The 21,905-nt window shown below is 32.6% G+C and overlaps 1 protein-coding gene across 3 annotated transcripts in view; it reads left to right on the top strand.

The window, feature by feature from the left end:
- TMEM168 (transmembrane protein 168) overlaps positions 1-21,701 on the top strand; it is a 29,325-nt gene extending 7,624 nt beyond the window's left edge. For all 3 annotated transcript variants that reach the window (XM_006217740.4, XM_072964648.1, XM_072964649.1), the window contains exons 3-5: positions 11,139-11,281; positions 12,821-13,095; positions 18,384-21,701. In XM_006217740.4, the coding sequence (XP_006217802.1) occupies positions 11,139-11,281; positions 12,821-13,095; positions 18,384-18,931 (966 nt within the window). In that variant the 3' untranslated portion in view covers positions 18,932-21,701. The remainder of the gene's footprint in view (positions 1-11,138; positions 11,282-12,820; positions 13,096-18,383) is intronic.
- The last annotated feature ends 204 nt before the right edge of the window (positions 21,702-21,905 follow it).

The raw sequence follows: 21,905 nt of genomic DNA on the forward strand, positions 1-21,905 counted from the left end.
AGTAAAACAAAAAATGACTCTGTCCTTAAAGAAGGTACAGTCTCTAATGGGAGGTGGAAGAGGCAGTCATGTAAACAATTATTATTACAGTGTGACAGATGCTATAATTTGGGTACATCAAGTTGGGATGGAGGGCAAAATTGAAGGTGATCGTTGCTTGGTGCATTTCTCTGCTTTGCACCAGTTAGTTGCGGTAGAGTGATTTCTAGATAAGAGTGTTTGAAGGTGGAGTTGTGGAGACTTGACTGAGCATGGTGCTTTTTGTCGGTGTGGGCTAGGGCATGGAGCCTGTGTGGGAGTCAACCACATGAGACTTAAAAAAAAAAAAAAATCAGGGTGTTGCCCAAGGATTTCTTACTCTACTTGTCAGTGGTTGGGACTATCAGAATGATGGTGATGAATGAAGTTGGTAACTACCAAGAGTTCTCCTTCCTCTTTCTCCCCTCTCTCCTTCCAGACCATCAAATTCTGTTAACCAAAATTTTTTAAGTCATCAAATTCTTCTTATTTTCTTACACAAGTGGTCTTCAAACATGGTATATGTACCACTGGAGGTACACAAAAGCTTTCCAATGGGTATGTCAGCAAAGATAATATTAAGACCATCAATTTCCAGATTCTTTCTTTCTATTCTACTCTTCCTTAGTTTATCTACTTGAGAATGCCCCTTAATTTAGATGTGGCATGCTATCTTATAGTGGTTTTAATTTGCATGTCTCTAACGACTAATGATATTGAGCATCTTTTAATATGTGTATTAGTCATTTACTTATCTTTGTTGAAGTATCCAAATCTTTTTTGATCTAAATTGGGTTCTCTTCTTATGAATTTTAAGGGTTATTTTTATATTCTGAATACAAGCCTTTTATCAGATACATAATTTGGAAATGTTTTCTCCTAGTCTGTGGGTTATCTTTTTCCCTTAGTGATTCTTTTGAAGAGTGCAAGTTTTTAACTTTATGAAATTTAATTTGTCAACTTTTTCTTTTATAGACTGTGCTTTTTGTATCATATCTAAGAAATCTTTGCTCAACACTAGGTCACAAAGGTTTTTCTCCTACAGTTTTGTTTTAGCTTTTACATTTAGGTGTATGATCCATTTTGAGTTAATCTTTGTTATGGTATGAGGTAAGGATCTTTTTTTTTTTTTTTGTATGGCATTCTAATTGTTCCAGCACCGTTTGTTGAAAAGACTATCCTTTCCCCTTGTTGAATTGCCTTGGCACCTTTGTCCAACATCAATTAAATGAAAGTCTTTATATCCAAGCTCTCTTTTTTGTTCCATTGATCTATATATCTATCCTTATACCAGCATTATGCTGTCTCACAAGATATTTTCTAATTTCCCTTGAAATTTCTTCTTTGACCAATGATTATTTAAAAATTTGTTGTTTCATATTATAATATTTGGGGTGTTTCCCACATTTCTTTCTGTTGTTGATCTCTAATTCCATGTGATTGGAGAATATAGTTTGTATGATTTTAGTCTTCTATTAAGACTTGTTTTGTGGCCTGGCATGTGTTTTATTCTGGAGAATACACCATGTTTACTTGAAAAGAATGAATATTCTGCTGCTGTTGAGTAGAATGTTCTATAACTATAAGCTAGGTTAAATTGGTTGGTGGTGTGGTGTTCCTGTATCTATATCCTTGCTGATTTTCTGTCTAATTTTGAGAGGGTGCTACTGAAAATCTCCATTAAAATCACTAAACTGTATTTCTCCATTCAGTTCTGTTATTTTCTTGCCTCGTGTTTTGGAGCTCTGTTCCTAGGTTTATATACTTCTTTAATTATACCTTCTTAATATTGACTTTTTTTATCATTATGATAAACAGCATAGTTGAATAGTTACAACAGAGGCCTAATGACTCGTAAAGCCTAATATTACCTCCCTTTACAGAGTTTGCCAACTCCTGTTTTAGGCCAGTGCTTCTCAAACTTTAATATGCATAGAAATCATGTGGGGATTTTGTGCAAATTCTGTAAGACTGGAATAATTTGTGGGGGGACAGCCTGAAATGCTGAATTTCCAACAATCTTCAAGATGATGCAGAAAGTCCTGATTATAAGTACACCCACTGAGTGGCAAGGTATTAGCTATTCAAGATTAATGTATGTCTACCAGCGTTTTGTCAGCATTAGTTGCAATTTGGTAACTGCTGCCTATGGTGTAGGCATTGTCTTTGATGCAATTAATTTTAACTTTTAACTAATCTTCTGTGTTCTGCCCAGTGTTCTGAGATGATGTCAGATTCTTTCAATTAGGTTTTAGACTTTTTTGTTTAACTATATTAACATTCCTAAATGATATTGATACTGATTAGCTTTTCAGTAGTAAACCCACTTTTCACTTGTCTGTGAGAGTAATACTGAAGTGTAAAACTGATTTTCCCCACTGTCCCATTAAAATACCATTCATTGAATGGATTTCCACTGGAAAAACGGTTCCACTGATTTGGTGTTGGCAGACCCAATGTGGCAGGAAGAAAATGAGGAACTAAAGCCTTTTGAGTGAGCCGTCAATAGGATCAGTGAAAATAGAGAGAGACTGAAATCAAGATTAGTTAGATTTTGTTGAAAGTAAAATTTAAAGAGAATTTGAAATAAATTGATGAAATGTAGAGTTGAGTGTTCTAACATAGTAGATAGTCTAAATGTTAAAAAGATGTTGAGAGAATGGGGGGAGCAGATAGGAATGTAGGATGGTGGATTTCATTGAGTTAATGACCTAATGGGCATTTGTTATTGACACAGCACTTTTGGGGTAGGTTTATATTTTTTGAAGTGTATTTTTAGGCAGTCAAATGTACTCTCATTTTGCTACCAGAAAAGTAAAACCAAACAGACAAAAACATGAGATTAATCTGCTTGATGGAGCACAATTATAGCTAGACCTTAATTCCCAAAAATGGGCTTAGTCACTTTTTGTTATTTTAAGCTTTTTTGCATGTCAGTAGTTTGGGGTTTTGTTAGTTTTACATAGCTTAATTACAAAAATTTTTTATTAAGAAAATTTGCATACATTAATATTCACCCTTTTTTGGATACAATTCTGCGATTTTGACACATACAGTTGTATGACCACCACAATCAAAATACAGAGCATTTCCATCACTCCCCCAGATTTCCTCCTGCTCCTATATAGTCTTTCCTTCTCCCAACCCCTAGTACTTTGCAACTAATCTGCTTTGTCGCTAGACAGTTTTCTAGAATGTCACATACATGAACTCATACAGTGTATAGCTGTTTGAGTCTGGCTTCTTTCACTTAGCGTAATTTATTTGAGGTTCATCTATGTTGTTGTGTTATATGGGTCTATTCCTTCATATTACTGAGCAGTATTCCATTAACGCAGATGTCTCATGGTTTATTCATTACTCAATTGAGGGATGTTGAAATTAGTAATTAATAAATAAAGCTGCTGTAAACATTCATAGGGTTTTGTGTTAATGTAAGCTTTTATTTTACTTGGTGTGGGATTGCTGGTGTGGGTCATATGATAAACATATCAGCCATGTTTAACTGTATGAAGAACCACACTGTTTTCCAAAGTGGCTGTACCATTTTGCATTCTCACCAGCAGTATATGGAAGTTCCAGATGCTCCACATACTCACCAGTTCTTGATATTATCTGTTTGTTTTTTAACCATTCTAATAGGTGTGTATTGGTAACTCACTGTGGTTTTATTTTCTATTTACCTAGTAGCTAACGATGTTAAGTATCTTTTCATGCAATTGTCATGAAAAGTTAAGATTTCTTGGCAATTTTAAAAATTGGGTTGTTTTCTTAATATTAAGAGTTCTTTATATAGTCTAGATATGTCTTTTATTAGATATATGACTTGCAAATATTTGCTTCCAGTGTTACTTGTGTTTCGAAGAGAAGTTCTTAATTTTGCTATAGTACAATTTGTCTTTTTTTTTCTTTATGAATCATCTTTTGGTGTCATATCTAAGAAATCTTTGACTTCATTTGAGTAGAATCTCTGACTAGTCCCACATGGATAGCTTTGTTTTTTGTTAGTTTTACTGAGTTTAATATTTTTGGAATGAATCAGTAGTATCATTCTGAGTCATTTACATTAAAAGCTGGAATTTTACCATTAACTTCTGTTGTGTTTTGTTCGTAATCTCATTCCAGTTTTAAAATGCAACATTACAGCTGTTGTTTCCTGCAGTTTGTATTATGTTCATTCAATGTGCTATTTGCTTTCCTCGTTTGTACTTTTTCTCTTAAGTCAATAAAAAGTACTTACACGGTACCATAGCCATTTGGTACTAGTTTCATTGCTCAGCTATAGGCTTTTCTGAAGTTAATGATAGTTGACAATTCACATAAGGATAAAATGGGAGGAAAATGTCCAGATACCCAAGGAAGCATACCCTAAGGCTTATTCTTCTGTTTGGAGATTTTCTCTGAAATCTTTCACATAAAATTTTATATGCCTTTCCTTGCCACCCATTGTCATTTACAGATTCCATGGGGTTTTGTTGCAACTTTGGAGGAGCCCTTTGACCCAAACCAGAAAAACCACAATCACAGTTAGTTTCTCCATAGGGAAAGCAGTAGCAATTACTAGGTTTGACAAATGTAACAAAATCAGCCTCACATCTAAAGAAGGGAGGGAATCCACAGATGCAACACAGTCATTTCTAGCAAGATGGCAGAATCAGCCATATTATTTCACTTGGCATGGGGAGCAGGGAGTTTTCAGATTTGTTGCCAAAACTAGAAGTGCACATGTTTCATAATTTGTTTTGTTTCATTTCTCTTCCTAAAATTTTGAGATATTTTAGTCTAGATTAGAGGGGGGACTCTTAGTCTTTTTAGCTTGAAAGTATACTTTTAATTTAATGTTTTATGCCTTCTGCCAGAACACTATGAAACAGGAGTAGATGCTTTTTTTTCCCTAAAACAACAATAACAGTGAATATTATTTTATTCATGAAATAAGAACATGAATTTCTTCCTTACCGTGATTTTCCAGCTTTTGCAAGTTAAAAAAAAGTTAATGACTGGAGATAACTTCATTTTAATAAGACTTACCATTTATTAACTGTTTTTTATGTGGTATCTACTATTCTATGTACTCTGTGTGTATGTATTTAACCTTTGTGAGTATGTATTTAATCGTGACACTCTGAGATAGGTATCAGTATTATTCCCATTTTGTAGAGAAGAAACATGGTTGAGATTAGGAAACTTGCTTAAGGCTACATAGCGGTGTGAATCCAGGCAGTCTGCCTTCACTCTTAACCACTTTACTTAGTTTTATGTATTTTTAGAGTTGGAAATGAGCATAGAGATTATTTAATGTAACCTTATTTTGCCCATGGGGAAGAGTAAGATTCAGTAGACTGCCCGAGTTTGATTCCCATACCAGTGTTTCACCTTTTATCAGGATTGTGGTCTAAAAACATTTCTATTTTTGCTATCTTTTGAGGCTACTCAAAAAAAAAAATAAAAGAAGTTTTTTTTTTGTAATGCATCTACTAGGGCCACAAAAGATCTCCTAAATAGCAGTAGTCATTTAGATGAAAAAGTAATAGTCATTTAAGTTTTTGTTATTTTCTTATAGTGACCTCATTTCAATTTAAAAATGCTTCATTGCAAATTACAGCTACCATTTTATTGTGTTAGACATGTTTCACATATTTCTAATCTATGGAATAAGCTCATAAAATATCCCTATTTTATAGATTCAGACTCAAAGGCTTAATTTGTTCATGGATACACAGATGGTAAGTGGCTAAGCTAGGACTGAACCAAAGTCTAATTCCAAAGCTTGAGTCCTTTCCACTAACTACACCCTATTGCCTCTACATGAAAAAAAATCATTGCTTTAAAACTGTAAAGTAGCTTTCCTGATGTTTTTAAATTTCCTGAACTAAGCAAAGTTTGGAAGTTGCCTATTGTTTCTTAAGTATGGGTTTCTCACATTAAAAGAGCATGATATCTCTATGTATATATTGCTTTGCAATATACATTTAAATATTCTATTTCTTTGACTTTTTAATGTATAATGTTTTCCAAATAAGGCTTACATAACATGACTCATCCAAAAATATTTCTAAGCAGTATTCATCTCTTATATAAATGCCAGATTTTTTGAAAAATGAAATTCCAACATTGGTATTTATTGTATAAAGAAATTTTGTTCCTATCACCTGAGAAATTTTTAGGATACGAAAACACTGAATATTTTGACCATCACTTGAAAGCCCCGCTAAATAGAGAACTAATAGCTAATAACTACTTTTATGCAAAGTGTAGTACTTAAAATTGTTTATTGCTCTGCTATTATGTTTAGCTTATACCTACTTCGAAATACTAACTACATCTTAAAGTTTCATAGTGAGCTTAGGGTGATCTGTAGAAGCAAAGGAGGAAAAGTACCTATACTTACTAGTTTTGGTCAAGTAAGTTAATCTTATTTGTTATAGGGAGTCGTGTAAAATGTAATTTGTAAAAAGTCACAAATGACTCAGGTTGAAGCTATAGAATGAAGGGTTGTAGGCCAGTAAAGTTGAAGCTCTCTGAAAGTGGCAAGTGGAAAAAAATCCCAAATTTATTTTGGCTCTCCCTGGACATACTTGCCATCTGTAAGATTACAAATTTTTTGTATTGCCAGACTGTTCACTTTTATATATTTGTGTTTTCTTGACAGTATATTTAATATTATTTTTCTAATCTTGCTTACTCAAAAGTAGAAATATTTAATGATTTTTTTCTGATACATTTGCTTTTTAAAAAATTAATGACAAAATGCTCAATTTTCTACTAAGATTATAAAAAGCAAGTAATAACAGATCATCTGTTGTCTATAAATTGTGATCAGTAAACTTCTGAATATTTGCTTATTTTGTTCTATGGTGTTAATTTATGCCAGTGTTGTCTAACAGACATGAGATATTGAATAACATCACTAACAATTAAAATAGAATTTTAAATTAATTAGGTTTCTCACTTGAGTCATCTACAGGTTGACTGGAAAATGAACTTTGTAATTTAGTAGTGAACCACATAAATGATAAACTGTTTAATACCTATTTCTAATGGTGAAAAGTACAGTATATTTTAATTTTACAATAAAAATATTAATATTGGTAGCTTTATAAAATTCTTTAATGTAATGCAGAAGTCAGTCATAACCAACCATTGGTATTCTATACACATGAATATAGAATGAAAGGCTAGCCTCCACAATTGACATATTTAGATAAATAGAGCCAAGTTTCAATATTTCTATTTAATAGGCCTGTTTTCAGGAGTCAAAATTTTCTTTCTCTTTTCTGTATGATATAGGAAAAATTGGTAGATAGCAAATTAATAGTCTTAAAAATAGGGTGACTAGACAAAACAAAAAGTGAACACTTTTTGATGGTACCACATTCTAATCTTTTACCATTTACATAGTAAATTTAATTCCTCCCTCTAAGTGGAATATCAAATTCCTTAATGTTTGTTTATTAATTTTCTTTAATATGTATTTTCTTCTCTGTGTAATGAAATTTTCTAATCACTCCTATACAGAAAAGCTATGCACCTGAGCTGCTCAGTCTTGCTTCTAAATATTATCCTGATTTTAGGATAAATATACAGAGATTTTTTTTAACAGGATGCTATTTTCTTCTAATTCTGTTTTTTTATAAGCCTATAATTATGTTTGTATACCAAAATAAACAAACATGCTTGTAAGATTATCGAGTAGACCCATTTCATTTGGCCAGAACATTTAAAAAATGTACAGTATGCCTTTAGGTAGCAATGCCACTTGTCATTACAATCCTTACCATTACTTATTACTTCCATAGCTGCTTCACATACTTGCTTTTCTGGTTCCTAAAGGCATTTGAGCTTGTGTCTCTTGCTATAAATTATAACACAGTGAATTATTTCTTACATTGCTATCTGGATCAGAAAAATGCTAGTTATGTAAAGTTGTAGGTAGAAATATTGGTCATATTCCAGTACCTACCATGGGTACTGAAATACGCAGTTGCTCAAGTCCCTTATATTTATGGTATAGTACAACTGGCCATCCATATCCATTGGTCCCCTCATCCACTGTAATGCTTTTATGTGAATAAGTGTTTAATCAATCAAAGCATTTTCTATTATAATGGGGCAACACATGCAACAGAAAGTATAAAACTTGAAAAGAAACTAATGAAATTATCAGTATTTGAAGGTAAGATGATTACCTGGCAAATCTAAGAGTTAACAGAAAAACCAATTGAAGTTACCGTAGAAATAGTTGTGAGAATTACATTGCATCTTTTAAGTTTATGTCATAAAAGGTTGATTGTGCTCACTTGATACAGTTATCATTAACCCAGCCAGTATAAAAACTGTGTAAATTCTTGGAATTATGTGACATAAGTTGTATAAGAAGAAATAAATGGTATTTATAGTGAAATATATATATTTTTTAAAATTTATTTTTGGTGGGGGGAGGTAATTAGGTTTGTTTATTTGTTTGTTTTTAATGGAGGTACTGGGGATTGAAACCAGGACTCATGGGTTCTACCACTGAGCTATACCCTCCCCCCTGGAAATACATTTTTAATACCATTTAGGTGGCAAATGATAACATGTCAATTTATGAAAATCAGTCTCCTGGAAATCAATGATCAGTTAGAAAATGTAATGGAAATGATTCCACTCATAAAACAGAAACATAAAAATGCTTAGAAATAAGATTTAAGAGAATCTTACCAAATTTTTATAAAGAAATACTACAAAATTCCACTGAGGTTGTAAAAGAAGACTTAAATAGATGGAAAAGAAATACTAAACCTTCGAGGGCTTTGAAGAGATCCGAAGACTCAACATGTGCTCTTACAAACATTTGTTGGTATAGGGGAAGCAGTTTTCAAAAGCTGAGCTGCACTTCTGGTTCTGCTAAGAGGAGCAAAAATCAAAGCCCAGAGTTTCAGAGGTGGAATCTCTGGTAAATTACCTCTCTATTTAATATGACACACTGAAGGAAGAAAATGGAGCCATGTGCATTAAATCTACAGATTTGCCTCCTGACGTAGTATCCTGCTAGTGATCCAACCTGGATTAACTGGTCAAACCTGGTTTAAGATATGTAGACTGATACTGCCCACAACTCCCTGAAAGAAAAATCCTCCTGTAGAAAGTATAATTATTCTAGACCTGAAATTAGTCATATAATTTTTTTTTGCATACAGTGTTTGGCTCATAAATATAACCAGATACACACACAAACTCTCTCACAATGGCCTCAAGAACAAGAAGCAGCCAAACCAACAGACAAGAGACAGACCAAAAATACCTTGAAGTATTGGAATTACCAAACACAGAAAGCCATCATACTTAGCAAGTTAAAAAAATAAATAAATAAAGTTCATACATAATGGTAGGAAGTTGGAAACTGTAAAAAAGTGACAAGGCAGATCTGAAAAAACTAAACAGAAGTTTTAGAATCAGAAAATACAATACCTGAAACTCATTCATTGTGCAAGTTTAACAGATAAGACAAATCAGAATTGAGCATTAGTAAACTGGAAGATACATAGTCCAGAAGAAGCTATGAAAGGACATGTTCAGAAGAGGGAAAAATATGGAAACTACTAGGCAGAAGAAGAGGGTAAGACTTAGAGGATACAGTGAGATCCCATTTTACTGGCATCCCAGAAAGAAGAAAGTAGATAAAGGCAATAGGGAGTATTTGAAAGGATAGACAAATAGTCCAATGGAATAGAAGGGAGTACAAAAACAGATCTCAGAATATTGATTTGTAACAAAGACGGCACTGAAATGTGGAATAGTTGAGATTTTCAGTAATTGGAAAATTGGGTATTTATATAAAAAACTTAATTTGGACCAATTGATTATAAAAATCAATTACCTTTGGGTTATAGACTTAAATACAGAGTGAAACAACAAAGTCTTTAGAGGATAATGTAAAATACCTTCTTGACCTTTGAGTAGAGGAATGTCACCCTACTTTGTTAAAAAAACAAAATATGTATTCGTGAATATTTATTGCATAAAATCTGGACATATTTTAAAAAGTTAGCTGTTTGTGGATGATGGTATTTTGAATGATTTCTTTTTACTTATTTGAATTTTCTAATGTTTCTAAATTGAGCATGTACTGTACTGTTTACCTAATTGACAACACCAAATGTTATCAGTTTGTACCAAAATTAAAATGTACCAAAAATAAGGGATGCTTATTTCTTCCATTATGGGAGTCAAATTTTAATTAAAATTCTGATCAAACGAACCACTTTTTGGTGTTAGAAAAATGTATATTCATGCACATAGACACACAACTGTGTTGTTACACAGTTGTAACACAGAATGTGGTATACTATCTGTATTGTAAAAATATAGATAAGGACTGAATGACTCTTGTCTTTTCATTTTCTTTTCATTTAAATGAGTCCTTTAATCTTCTGTTTCTTTTCATTGCAAATACTACCTAATCTTGCCTTCTCAATATTTCTTCTGCCTCCCTTTTTCCATTCTGGTTTTAGGCGACTTAAATGTCCTTCCTCCCCCTTTTTTAAAATATAATTTTGACATTATAGGTCTATAGAGAGTCTAGAACTTTTCAAAGGAAAACTATTGTAAGTTTAATGTAAGAGTGGAATTCATTTTGATAACCTTAGGATCTTACATTTTAAGATTTTCTCTTAATTTCTGGGCTTTGCACAGGAAAAAAAATCCTTTCAAAAGTAACTTTTCTGATAAAGTAAATGAGTGTGTTACTTGAAAAATGATTTAGAGCATGTGGGTTTTAACAGGAAAGGATTTGTTTTCTGACTTTTTCTCTGTTATACTAAGAGGTGTTATGTTTCTGTTTTGTTTTTTAATTTGGGTAGGATGTTATCTGACCAATTTTTAACATATGATATGCTGTATTTACTTTGATAGAACTCCAAAGAAGCTTAGAGGTAAATTTAGGGTTCATCGGTCATCCATGTATACTTGTCTCTTTCAACTTATAACTGTTTTTAGGTCATTAATTGTCCTTTTTATCCTTCTTGGAAGTAGGGGTAAAAAGTGAATAAATATTGCATTTATATAAATATGTATGCATATCACATACATAAGTCTTTTCATATACTATGTAAATGTTCTGTCTTCAATTTCTTTAGCCAACAAACGGAATCTTCTTGAGCATGTTTCTGATTGTTTTGCCGTTGGAATCCATGGCTCATGGGCTCTTTCATGAACTGGGTAACTGTTTAGGAGGAACATCTGTTGGCTATGCTATTGTGATTCCCACCAACTTCTGCAGGTACAGTAACCTGGTATAATTAGTAATAGCTACTTGACTCAACATTTTGCTAATATTTGTATGAATAAAAAACGATAGCTCTTTTTTCAAAACTATTTGCATTTTTTTCATTTATCCCAAATGTTTAAAAACCTTTATCTATTCTAGTAATATAATCGTCAGTTAAAATTTTATTTTTGATAAATGTGATTAGCTTGTATTTTAGCTAAAAGTCAAAATACGAATGAATTTTCTAAGGTCTTATCCTTTCTTTAGAGAAGGATGTCTTGTTTAAGAAAATGTCCCATGAAACAGCATGGTGAGGTATAACAGAATGTACACTGGACCTAAGAGTCCTAAATTCTAGTTCTGTGTTACCTTAGGTAAGGCATAACTTCTCTGAACCTCAATGTCTTTATCTAAAATGCAAACAGCAGCACCATTCTGGCCATATCAGAGTAATGTTAGGAAGAACATTAGTTCTTATAGTTACTTATACTTTAAGTACCTTTGAAATAGAAAAAAATAATTCTTTGCCATTGACCAAGTATTTATACTTTCCATGGAAGTGGTGGGGAAAGGATTTGAAATAAAATTTTTATCTGATTTCAAATATTTGACATAAAAACACAAAATAGACTATTCATAATAAATATTTTTCTCCATATTAAGGGCTTGATAAAAAGTTGAAGATTCTTATGAGAAGTAAAAGAAATAGATTTAGAAGGATCCCATAAAGTACGACAACTCTGCAGAAAGAACATGTGGAAATAGTAATTTGCACAGTTAGATTTTTATTTCATTATAATTTTGATTATGCATTGCTTATTCTTTTACTTTTTTGTGGCTGCTAAATGATACAAATCTGGGATGAAATGTTTTATTCTTTTAATGAGAACTTACATAGTATTATTAGAATAGTATTGATAATACATGAAACAAAATGTGAAGTTTTCAAAATTCCTAATACAATCCCTTTTCTGGATAGGAGTGATTTTTTTCCTGCCTCAATATTAAAACATAAGATCCTCTATCATTTATGTATCTTAAGTTAATAAAACTTGAACAAAACTTTATAAAGACTTGTCTTTTTCAAAATAGAAATTAAATATATAATTTAAAATATTGCTTCCATAGTTTGTTAAAATTTTTTTCTCAAGAAAAAAGTTATTTTATTATTGTACCCACCCAGGTGTTCTTGAAACACTTTTGGGATAAAATTAGTATCCTCTTGCTTTTTCATCTGTCTTTTGGTAAGAAGATATGAATAAAAACAAAAAGTTGCAGTATCTACATTTGGAGATATTCTCCCAGCTTTCAGTTTGTTTATTGTATTATTGGTAAGACATAATTTTTAGAAACTGGGCTTTGATTTTCCAGGCTTAATTGTTAGCACTATAGGAATTTTAGAAAAGATGGTATTTTAAAAATCCTGCCATTTAATTAGGAGCAATTTAGGATCCTTAGATAATTTATTATAAATAAAGAACAGGAATGTGACATAGAACGAACACTTCTTAAAACACCAGAATAATCTTTCTTTTTTTGCTCCTCTTTCAGTCCTGATGGTCAACCAACACTTCTTCCACCAGAACATGTACAGGAGTTAAATTTGAGGTCTACTGGCATGCTTAATGCTATCCAAAGATTTTTTGCGTATCACATGATTGAGATCTATGGATGTGACTATTCCACAAGTGGACTGTCTTTTGATACTCTACATTCCAAACTGAAAGCTTTCCTGGAACTTCGGACTGTGGATGGACCCAGACACGATACGTATGTTTTGTATTACAGTGGGCACACCCACGGTACAGGAGAATGGGCCCTTGCAGGTAAATCCACCTCTGGCAATTTCACTACCGTGAAGATACCCTTATTCATGGGACTCTATCCTTTACACTGAAACATTAAGTTTCCAGAATTCTCAGTTCTCCACTAAACAGTTTACCAAATATGTATATGACTGTTTTCTTTTTCTCTAGCATACTTGTTTAGTGTACTTTTAGTGATCTCTGAAGGTTTTGAGAATTGTATTGATTGGAAGAAAACAATTGGACTGCTTGATCTGAGACTTATAATTAGTTCCCTTTAAAATATTTTCAGAATTATTAAACATAGCTACATTTTTTCAGAAGCTGATTAACTTATTTGACTAATACTTCTAAGTCTTTAAATGTTATGGATGCTGACTTCAGTAGTTTCTTCACTTGTGCAGTTCTACTTATGTTAAAAAGCTCACCAAAATTTTTAAACAGCAGATGATGTGATATGGTTGGAATAGTCCTTATGTCCAGAGACCTTGGTTCTGGCCCTAATTTGCCTGAACAGTGTTGTTTTAGGCTAGTTACTTTACTTCTGTCAGTTTCAGTTATCTTATCTGTAAATAGAAGAGGTAATTTAAATCTCCCTGCCAAAGAAGAAATGAGACCTGTTTATATGTAAATGTGTTTGTTGGTCTCCCCAACTAGAATAGAGACCCTGAAAGTCAAAGTCTTTGTTTTATGAGTTATTTGCTTAGTGCCTAGAAGAGAGCTTGGCATATAGGAAGAGATCCTTAAGTAATTGATTGATAGATGAGGTCACTGAATGAATCATGAAAAAAGGGTAATTGTCTTGTTTTAAATTAGAAATAGTTAGATTTAATCATATCCTTTTTTCTATAAAATATTTTAGATGTTTTACACCTCAAACACAAACAATAAAATAGTCATAAAATAAGTAGAAAAAGATTCAGATCAAAGAAAAATATAAACAGAAGTATTATGGAAGGACGGAGGAAGAGCGCCAACACAGGAATTCCAGAAGAAAGTAAAAACAAACTCAAGGTTAAAGAAGAGATGATTTCAAACCATCTTAATCTGACTGATTTCATGCCAGATTGGTAACGAGGGTTTTATCATAAACATATTTTTATAATTTTTTGGTTTTGCAAATAAATATGAGTAACTCAATGGCTGTCTAGAAGGAGTAAAGGGCAAACTAACACTTACCAAGCACCTTTGAAGTACAGCTACTACTGTGCATGTTACTTTACACACATTATTAGATACAATCTTCACTTAAAATTTTTTGGGGTAAATCCTATGACCTCTATCATCTTCATTTTTCAAAGGATAAAATGACAGCTGAAAGTGGTTGTACCCTTTTTCTATGGTCATAATACTACTAAGTGATGGAATCATGATTCAAGCCCAAATCTGTCTGACCCCTAACATTTTCTTACCATTGTACCATGTTGCTGCCAAAGGTGGAAATCATGAAGGTAGAGAAATGGCATGTTATGATTAAGTAGATATTTTTGTTGGCATGGTTCACCCATTTTCAATGTTAGAATATAGAAGATGCTATTCAATGTCAAAACTACTTCAATATGGTAATTTATAAAATCATTTACTTTACCTGTAACTTTTCTATGACTCAGTGTAGAAAATAACTTTTTAACCTTTATGGCTATATCAATTCCAGGTAAAGTATACCATTTTGTGTACTCCAGAGCACAAAAGAAAAAAATTATAGTTCATTCAAAAATCTTTACAGAACTAAAATTTCAGAACTAAAAGCAGGGGTTGATTATTGAAAACTACTGCAATGCTTGTAATAAACTCTTCTCAAATTAAAGGAGGGGGGAAGGCATAATTTTGGTGGTCATGCATATATCCTTAGTTTTTAAGTACTGTAATAAAATAATTTTAAAAGTAAGCATGTAATATGGTTACATGAAAGATTTATTACTTAATACAAACATTTTTCCAAAAGTTTGCATTTTTCTAAAATCTTTTACAATTTATTTCAAATATTTTTAAAAAGATGACTTTGGAAATAAATTCTAGATATTCAGTTTATTAATATTTATATTAGCTTTTTCTTGTCCTAGGAAGAGTAACAGACACCAAGATAGATAGCATAATATATCAGTACCCTTAAATTTTCATTTACTGTGAGTTAGGAATAATTTATAAAGACTTAAACTTTAAAGTAGGGTTATATTTTAGGTAAATGTCTAGCAGTTAAGTTCTGCAGTGATATCTTTATAATATTTTTTGAAGTATGTCATTAATAAGTTGACCATTATATAATCCTAGTAGCCAAGAAGATTTGTTCCTGTATGTGTAACTTTCTTTGTGAGAGACTTTATTATAAAAGTAAGAAAAACCATAGAGAAAGCATACCTTCCCTTTCCCAAAAGGGGTAGGTATTGTCCCATAATTCAGCAACTGTATCCTCCCACAACTTGAGGCACCTGGCCTGCTTGCAGGTTAAACCAGGCCCAAAGGCTGAGCTGTCTTTTCGGTCAGTTCCTACCCCTCGCCTGCCCAAGACAACCCTCAAAGGCTAATTCTATCTCAGTAATAGTGTTGAACACCTCTGCTCTGAAGAAAATGCTATAATCCATTCCAAACCAAGCAGCAAGGGACTCGAAGCTCCGAGAATTTATTAATAGTTATCTTTCTAAAAACCTCTAAATAGGAAACATGACTGGGCTTTACTTCAGTTAGCAAGTTAAGAACAGCAGATCTGGAACTCACTGTGAGAAAGAAATCTGGATTTGCCCTTTATCCCGTACTTTTACTCACAGTACTTCTTAGAATAATGCAGTCTTCCTCCATTTATGGGGTTTCATAATATGGTACCTGATATTTTTGCCTCTTTGCTTGAGGGTAAAAAACAATTATGGTAATGACAAGAGAGATAGAAATAAATGGGGGAAATGCAGATAACCCATAAGGCAGTTTATCACAGATAAACAAAGCCTTTAAAAAGCAGTCTCAATTACTTGAACTGCATCAGATGGCTGTTATCTGAGATAAATGTAAGTACTTTGCATCTGGGCCAAAAGCCAAATTCAACACAGAACCTATTCATAGGAGAAAGCAAAGCAAAATAAGAGAAATAGTCAGTTTAAAGGGCTTTAATGCTGCTTTAAATCTTTTGTTGATATCTAAAGAGCATATATATATGAGCATTTATATATATATATATAAGAATCAGTGTAGAATGTGCTGAAAAGTATTTATTGAAATAGTTGTAGAAGGCAAGTTAGACAATGTTTGGTGGCAGATGGAATTTGTATAATAGCTCCTGTAACCTGTGTCATCCTCTCATCTCCAGAGAAGTTTAATAAAACTGACAATAATGCAAAGTTAGCTTGATCATTTTTAAAAAGTTACTTTCTGGAGGTCTTTGTGAGGCAGTACATTAGTAATGTGTCAAGCCTCTGAGATGATAGGCAAGAGTGTAAGAGCAACTCATGAAACAGATTTTTCACTGTCACAGTCTAAGATATAGCAGGCTGGTGAATACAAAAATATTAACTATTCATGAAGAATGTGAGCTTCAGAGGTCGTTATTACTGACAGAATCCAAATTCTAAAGGATTCTCTCTCGGTATCGTCATTTTGATGGTTTAGCAAAGAGGATGGTTGCTCTTAGTAGAAGAAGATATTCTGAAGTTAGGTTGTTGGTGTTTGTATTAGTAAGTTGTAGCATGTTAAAACTTTTTAACTGAAGTATAGTTGATTTACAATGTGTTAGTTTTTTGTGTATAGCATACTGATTCAGCTATACATATATATATTCTTTTCCATTATAGGTTATTATAAGATATTGAACATAGTTCTCTGTGCTATACAGTAGGACCTTGTTGTTTATCTACTTTATATATAGTAGTTAGTATCTGCAAATCTTGAACTCCCAACTTATCCCTCCCCTCAGAACTTTTTTCTAATTATAAAAGTACATATACTCAATGTAAAACTTTTGGAAAATAACACAAACCACCTAAAATCCAAACACCCAGAAATAACTACTACTGTTATTTTTGTAGATACACTTCTGTGTCATGCTTTTTCTCCTAATACAGACATTTGCTTACCATTAAAATTTCTTTACAAAAATTATTTTAAGACACCCTCATAAGGTTATACCATAATTTATTTCCTTTCCCCTAGTTGTTTCATTTTACACTATCTCAGATAGCAGTGGGGAAGATGATCTTTATATGTAATTTTTTGTCCACATTCCTGCCCTTTCCTTAGGATAAATTCCTAGAATCAGAATGATTGGGTTAGTGTACCATTTGAGACAGAACCAGGACTAGCGTGAGGTGAGGATGGCAATTGCCTGGGGCATGAAATTTAAGAGGGTGCTGAAAATTAAGTAATCAAGGTAATATTTTAATGCAACATCTTTAAAAATCAAAATTAATGCAGAAAACCATCCACAGTGAACAATATATAAAATGCACTAGCTGTAAGACAGGTTTCTAGGTCAGACATTTATTTACTTTAGACCTTTCTGGGTATATTTTCTTTTAATCCTTTCTTGTTTTTCAGGTATAAAACTGATTTAAAAATAAATCCATTATAAACTCATTTATGGTATTGGTTGGAAAAGTGTTCTTCATCTAGTATGTACCTACATATGAGGATAAGTTAACAGTTTATCAGCAATATAGAACGGGGGTAGGCAAACTTTTTCTGTGTAGGGTCAGGTATTTTTGGCTTGGTGGGCCAAAAGGTCCCTGTTGGAACTACTCAGCTCTGCCATTGTAGTGGAAAAGCAGCCACAGACTGAATATAATTAATGAATATTATTTATGGAAATAATATGAAATTTAATTTTCTGTAATTTTTACATGTCACAAACTTTTGGGGTTTTAAAAAAATTTTTTTAAACTATTTGAAAATGTGAAATTACTTCTTAGCTTATAGGCCATGCAAAAACAGATGGCAGGCTGGATTTGACATGAGCCACAATTTGCTGCCTCTAGTGTAGAGTATTAGCTTTCCTATATAGTTTTTTTCACTAAATTTAACATTACAAAATCATTTTCTTATTTTAGCATAGCCTATCCCTTTAATATGAGTAACAGGATGATTGAGGTTTTTTGGGTTTGTTTGGGGGGTTTTTTTTGGTTTTTGGTTTTTGATTCTTACCTGAAGTTGAAAGTCTGTTTTCTGTTTTTAAAAATTCTTCTGAAAAGATACTTTGAAAGGAATGCTCCCCCCTTTTTTTTGCTTACATAATTCCAAGAATTTAAAAAAAAATACACTTAAGACAAATGTCTCTTAATAAGAGACTTAAGAAATTACTGTTCTACTGAATTTTCTTTTGTTCACAGGTGGAGACATACTACGCCTTGACACACTTTTAGAATGGTGGCGAGAAAAGAATGGTTCCTTTTGTTCCCGGCTCATTATCGTACTAGACAGTGAGAATTCAACCCCTTGGGTAAAAGAAGTGAGAAAAATCAATGACCAGTATATTGCAGTGCAAGGAGCAGAGATGACAAAGACGATAGATATTGAAGAAGCTGACCCACCACAGCTGGGTGACTTTACAAAAGACTGGGTAGAATATAACTGCAACTCCAGTAATAACATCTGCTGGACGGAAAAGGGACGCACAGTGAAAGCAGTGTATGGCGTGTCAAAACGGTGGAGTGACTACACTCTGCATTTGCCAACGGGAAGCGATGTGGCCAAGCACTGGATGTTACACTTTCCTCGCATTACATATCCACTGGTGCATTTGGCAAATTGGTTGTGTGGTCTGAACCTTTTTTGGATCTGCAAAACTTGTTTTAGGTGCTTGAAAAGATTAAAAATGAGTTGGTTTCTTCCTACTGTGCTGGACACAGGACAAGGCTTCAAACTTGTCAAATCTTAATTTGGAACCCAAAGTGGAATGTTACTGAGAGTTCATACTACCAGTTATCACTAACTTGCCATTTTTTGTATATTGTATTTTTATTTGTAAAAAGTATCCTGCTACTTCTGTCACTGCTCTCATTTTGTCTTTTCTCAAGTAATTATGGTATATGTAAGGTGTTGGGAATAAGCATTCTTTTACACTAAAAGTATGTAGGGAGTCACAAAGGCTGACTTTGTAAATGCATAAGAGATGTTAAAAGTAACAATGCACTTTGAGGAATGTTTGCATATACCTCTGATTGGAAAGAAGACACTTGTCTCTGCTCTAAAGTGGCCACTGAAGAATTAGTAATGCCTTATTTTCTAGGCATAGACTAGAGAATATAAACCAGACAATTTGTTTACTATTATAAGAAAACTACCAACTTGCATACAGAAGATTATTTTTTGTGAACAGTAGGTCTGAGTCCAAGACCATCTGAAGAATTACAAAAGGAAGAAGTGTGCTTGAAATGAATGCAAAATTTGCCTATCGTCCATCACATTTACATGTCTTGGTTGTGACCTGTTACCAGTATCACAGAGAAGCCCAAATCACTGTTTAGGTCAGAACATTCTTCATGTAGGTGACTGTAAGAAGCTAGAGCCTACAAATTGCTCCTTCATGCATTGTTGGGAGCCTTTGAAAGCAATGGCAATTTTAAGTCTTTCTCAGGGTAACAATATTTTCTTAATGAACAATGTTTTCAACTACAAATTCCTTCCAAGTAAATTGTCTTCCCTTTCAAAAAGTAATCTTATGAAATAAATTTAGCAATTTCTCATTGATTTAAGCTATTTTCAATATTCAGAAATGATTTTGAGCTCTATAGAGTTAATGGTCTGCCATGAAAACTATTTTTCAAATCCTCGTTAGTGGTAACATTTTTTCCTACTGAAGGTCAAAAAGGATCGGAAACAGGTCATTTTTTTCCATGTATACATGTGATGTATTATGTAAAAAGTATTCATATTGGCAATTTTAGTTAAGCATAATGGTGTGGTTGTAATTTTTAGAACTTAATTCAGTGTTTTATCTGATTAAAGCAGGCTTGGAACAGGTTATCTCCTAAGAGGTAATTTACCTCCTATTCTGTTCCAGTAATCCTTACATTCTAAATTTTCATCTGTGGGAAGTAACAAGAAGGGAACAGAATTAAACTGGGGGATAATCTTTGTTGTTTAAATGGTGTGACTTCTCACCATTGAAGCCATTTTTCCAGCCTCAGAGAGAGGAAATAATGCCTCTACCATTTGCTACCTGGTGACTTGAAAACTGAAGTTTTAGTTAGGAAGAAGTCACTTAGCTAGCATCAGGGAACTTGTATACCACTATCTATGCAGCATTGTTATATAGTCTGATTATTTCTATGTTGTGAGTATAATTTTCCTAATGTTTTGAATAAAATTTTCTCAAAATTTATTTCCATAAAATGTAAAAATAAGTTATTGAATATTTTAGTGCATTAAAATTGATAATCATAAGAATTGTCAATGGAGCTCATGGTTAGTAACAGATTGATTTGAAATTTGCCAATATTTGGTTACATATATATATATCAATATCATCCAAATGAAATAAAGTATTTAATTATTATTCAGAAATACTGTAGCGGAAAAGCCAGGCGTTAAGATTATGAGTTTACAGCTACAAAAAACAGTTAACATTAAGTGGAATCTCCTTTTAAATTCTTGAGCCAGTAATGAGTAAATTAGCTTTAAAGCATATCTGTTTACTGAGAAAGGCAAACGTCAAAGTATATCCTGCAGTGTTTATAAAGTGGCATTAACATTTTACTAAAAATCACATTCAAAAGGTAGGAGACAACATGCTTAAGAATTCCAGCCTGGCCTGCCTAGTGGCCTACCCTACGGATGTCACACTCGCCCTACCCAGTCCAACAATCATGTAGCCAGTTTGTTGCAATAAATCTCTTAGTATTATTATGTCAAAAAAAAAAAGTAGCAGACATTTTTATAACCATAAAGCTAATGTTTTGATATATATTTTCTACGAAAGTATAGCTGAAAAGGGTCTGGGCTAAAAATGTGACTTGAGCCAATTTATTAACCAAAAAGTTATAGAATATCCACTTTGGTGAATTCTCCTACCCCCAAAAAACCAAAAAACTATAAATTAAACTATAAATTAAAGATGCCAGTTTTAAAACATTAAGTGATAGTATGGAGAAGGAATATTACAGGAAGGACAAATTCACTGGTTACTTTTACCTAAAAATTAAACAGATGTGACAATGAGACTAATAACAGCTTTCATTTTATGTATCATATGTTTAGGAATTGGAGTGATAAAAATTGATAGGGCAAAATTTTACCATTCCAGTAAAAAATAGATAAAATGGAGATTTTTTTCAACAGAATGTTGACTGAATTTGCTTCCTTATATGATACCTTGCTGAAACCACAAAAACACCCTCCTATAAAAACATCTTTTTAAAAAGTGTACACTGTTATGTGATAAGTTAATGAGCCAAGCTCTTGTTTTCCTGTAACTTCAGTTATGCTATTATTTCATTCAGCATTGTTTTAATTTTGCTCTGACTAAACTCTTTCCTGAGATACTTGGATTTATCTTTGCATAGCTTTCTATCTCACTCCTCTTAGTACTAAATCCTACAAAAAAAAAAAAAGACCTTTTTGAGAAAATCATTTTTATGACCAGTGTTCTAATTAAGTTATATGCTTTTAAGAAGTTACATTGCTGATTAAAAGGCATTTATATTTAATGCATTAGTGGGTAGATTTCTTTTTGAGTAAAATCTTCCTTAGAATCATTTGTAACTGTACGTTTTGTTTGTAAATTTTGACTTAACTATATTTTCTGTTTTGGGGTACTGCCTTTTATAGGTATTCTTTCACATTTAGAGCTTAGTCTTTTTTTTTTTTGTGGTCCACAACACAATGTCCCAGTCATGCATATACATACATAT

The sequence above is a fragment of the Vicugna pacos genome, chromosome 7, assembly GCF_048564905.1.
Source record: "Vicugna pacos chromosome 7, VicPac4, whole genome shotgun sequence".
Taxonomy (NCBI): Eukaryota; Metazoa; Chordata; class Mammalia; order Artiodactyla; family Camelidae; genus Vicugna; species Vicugna pacos.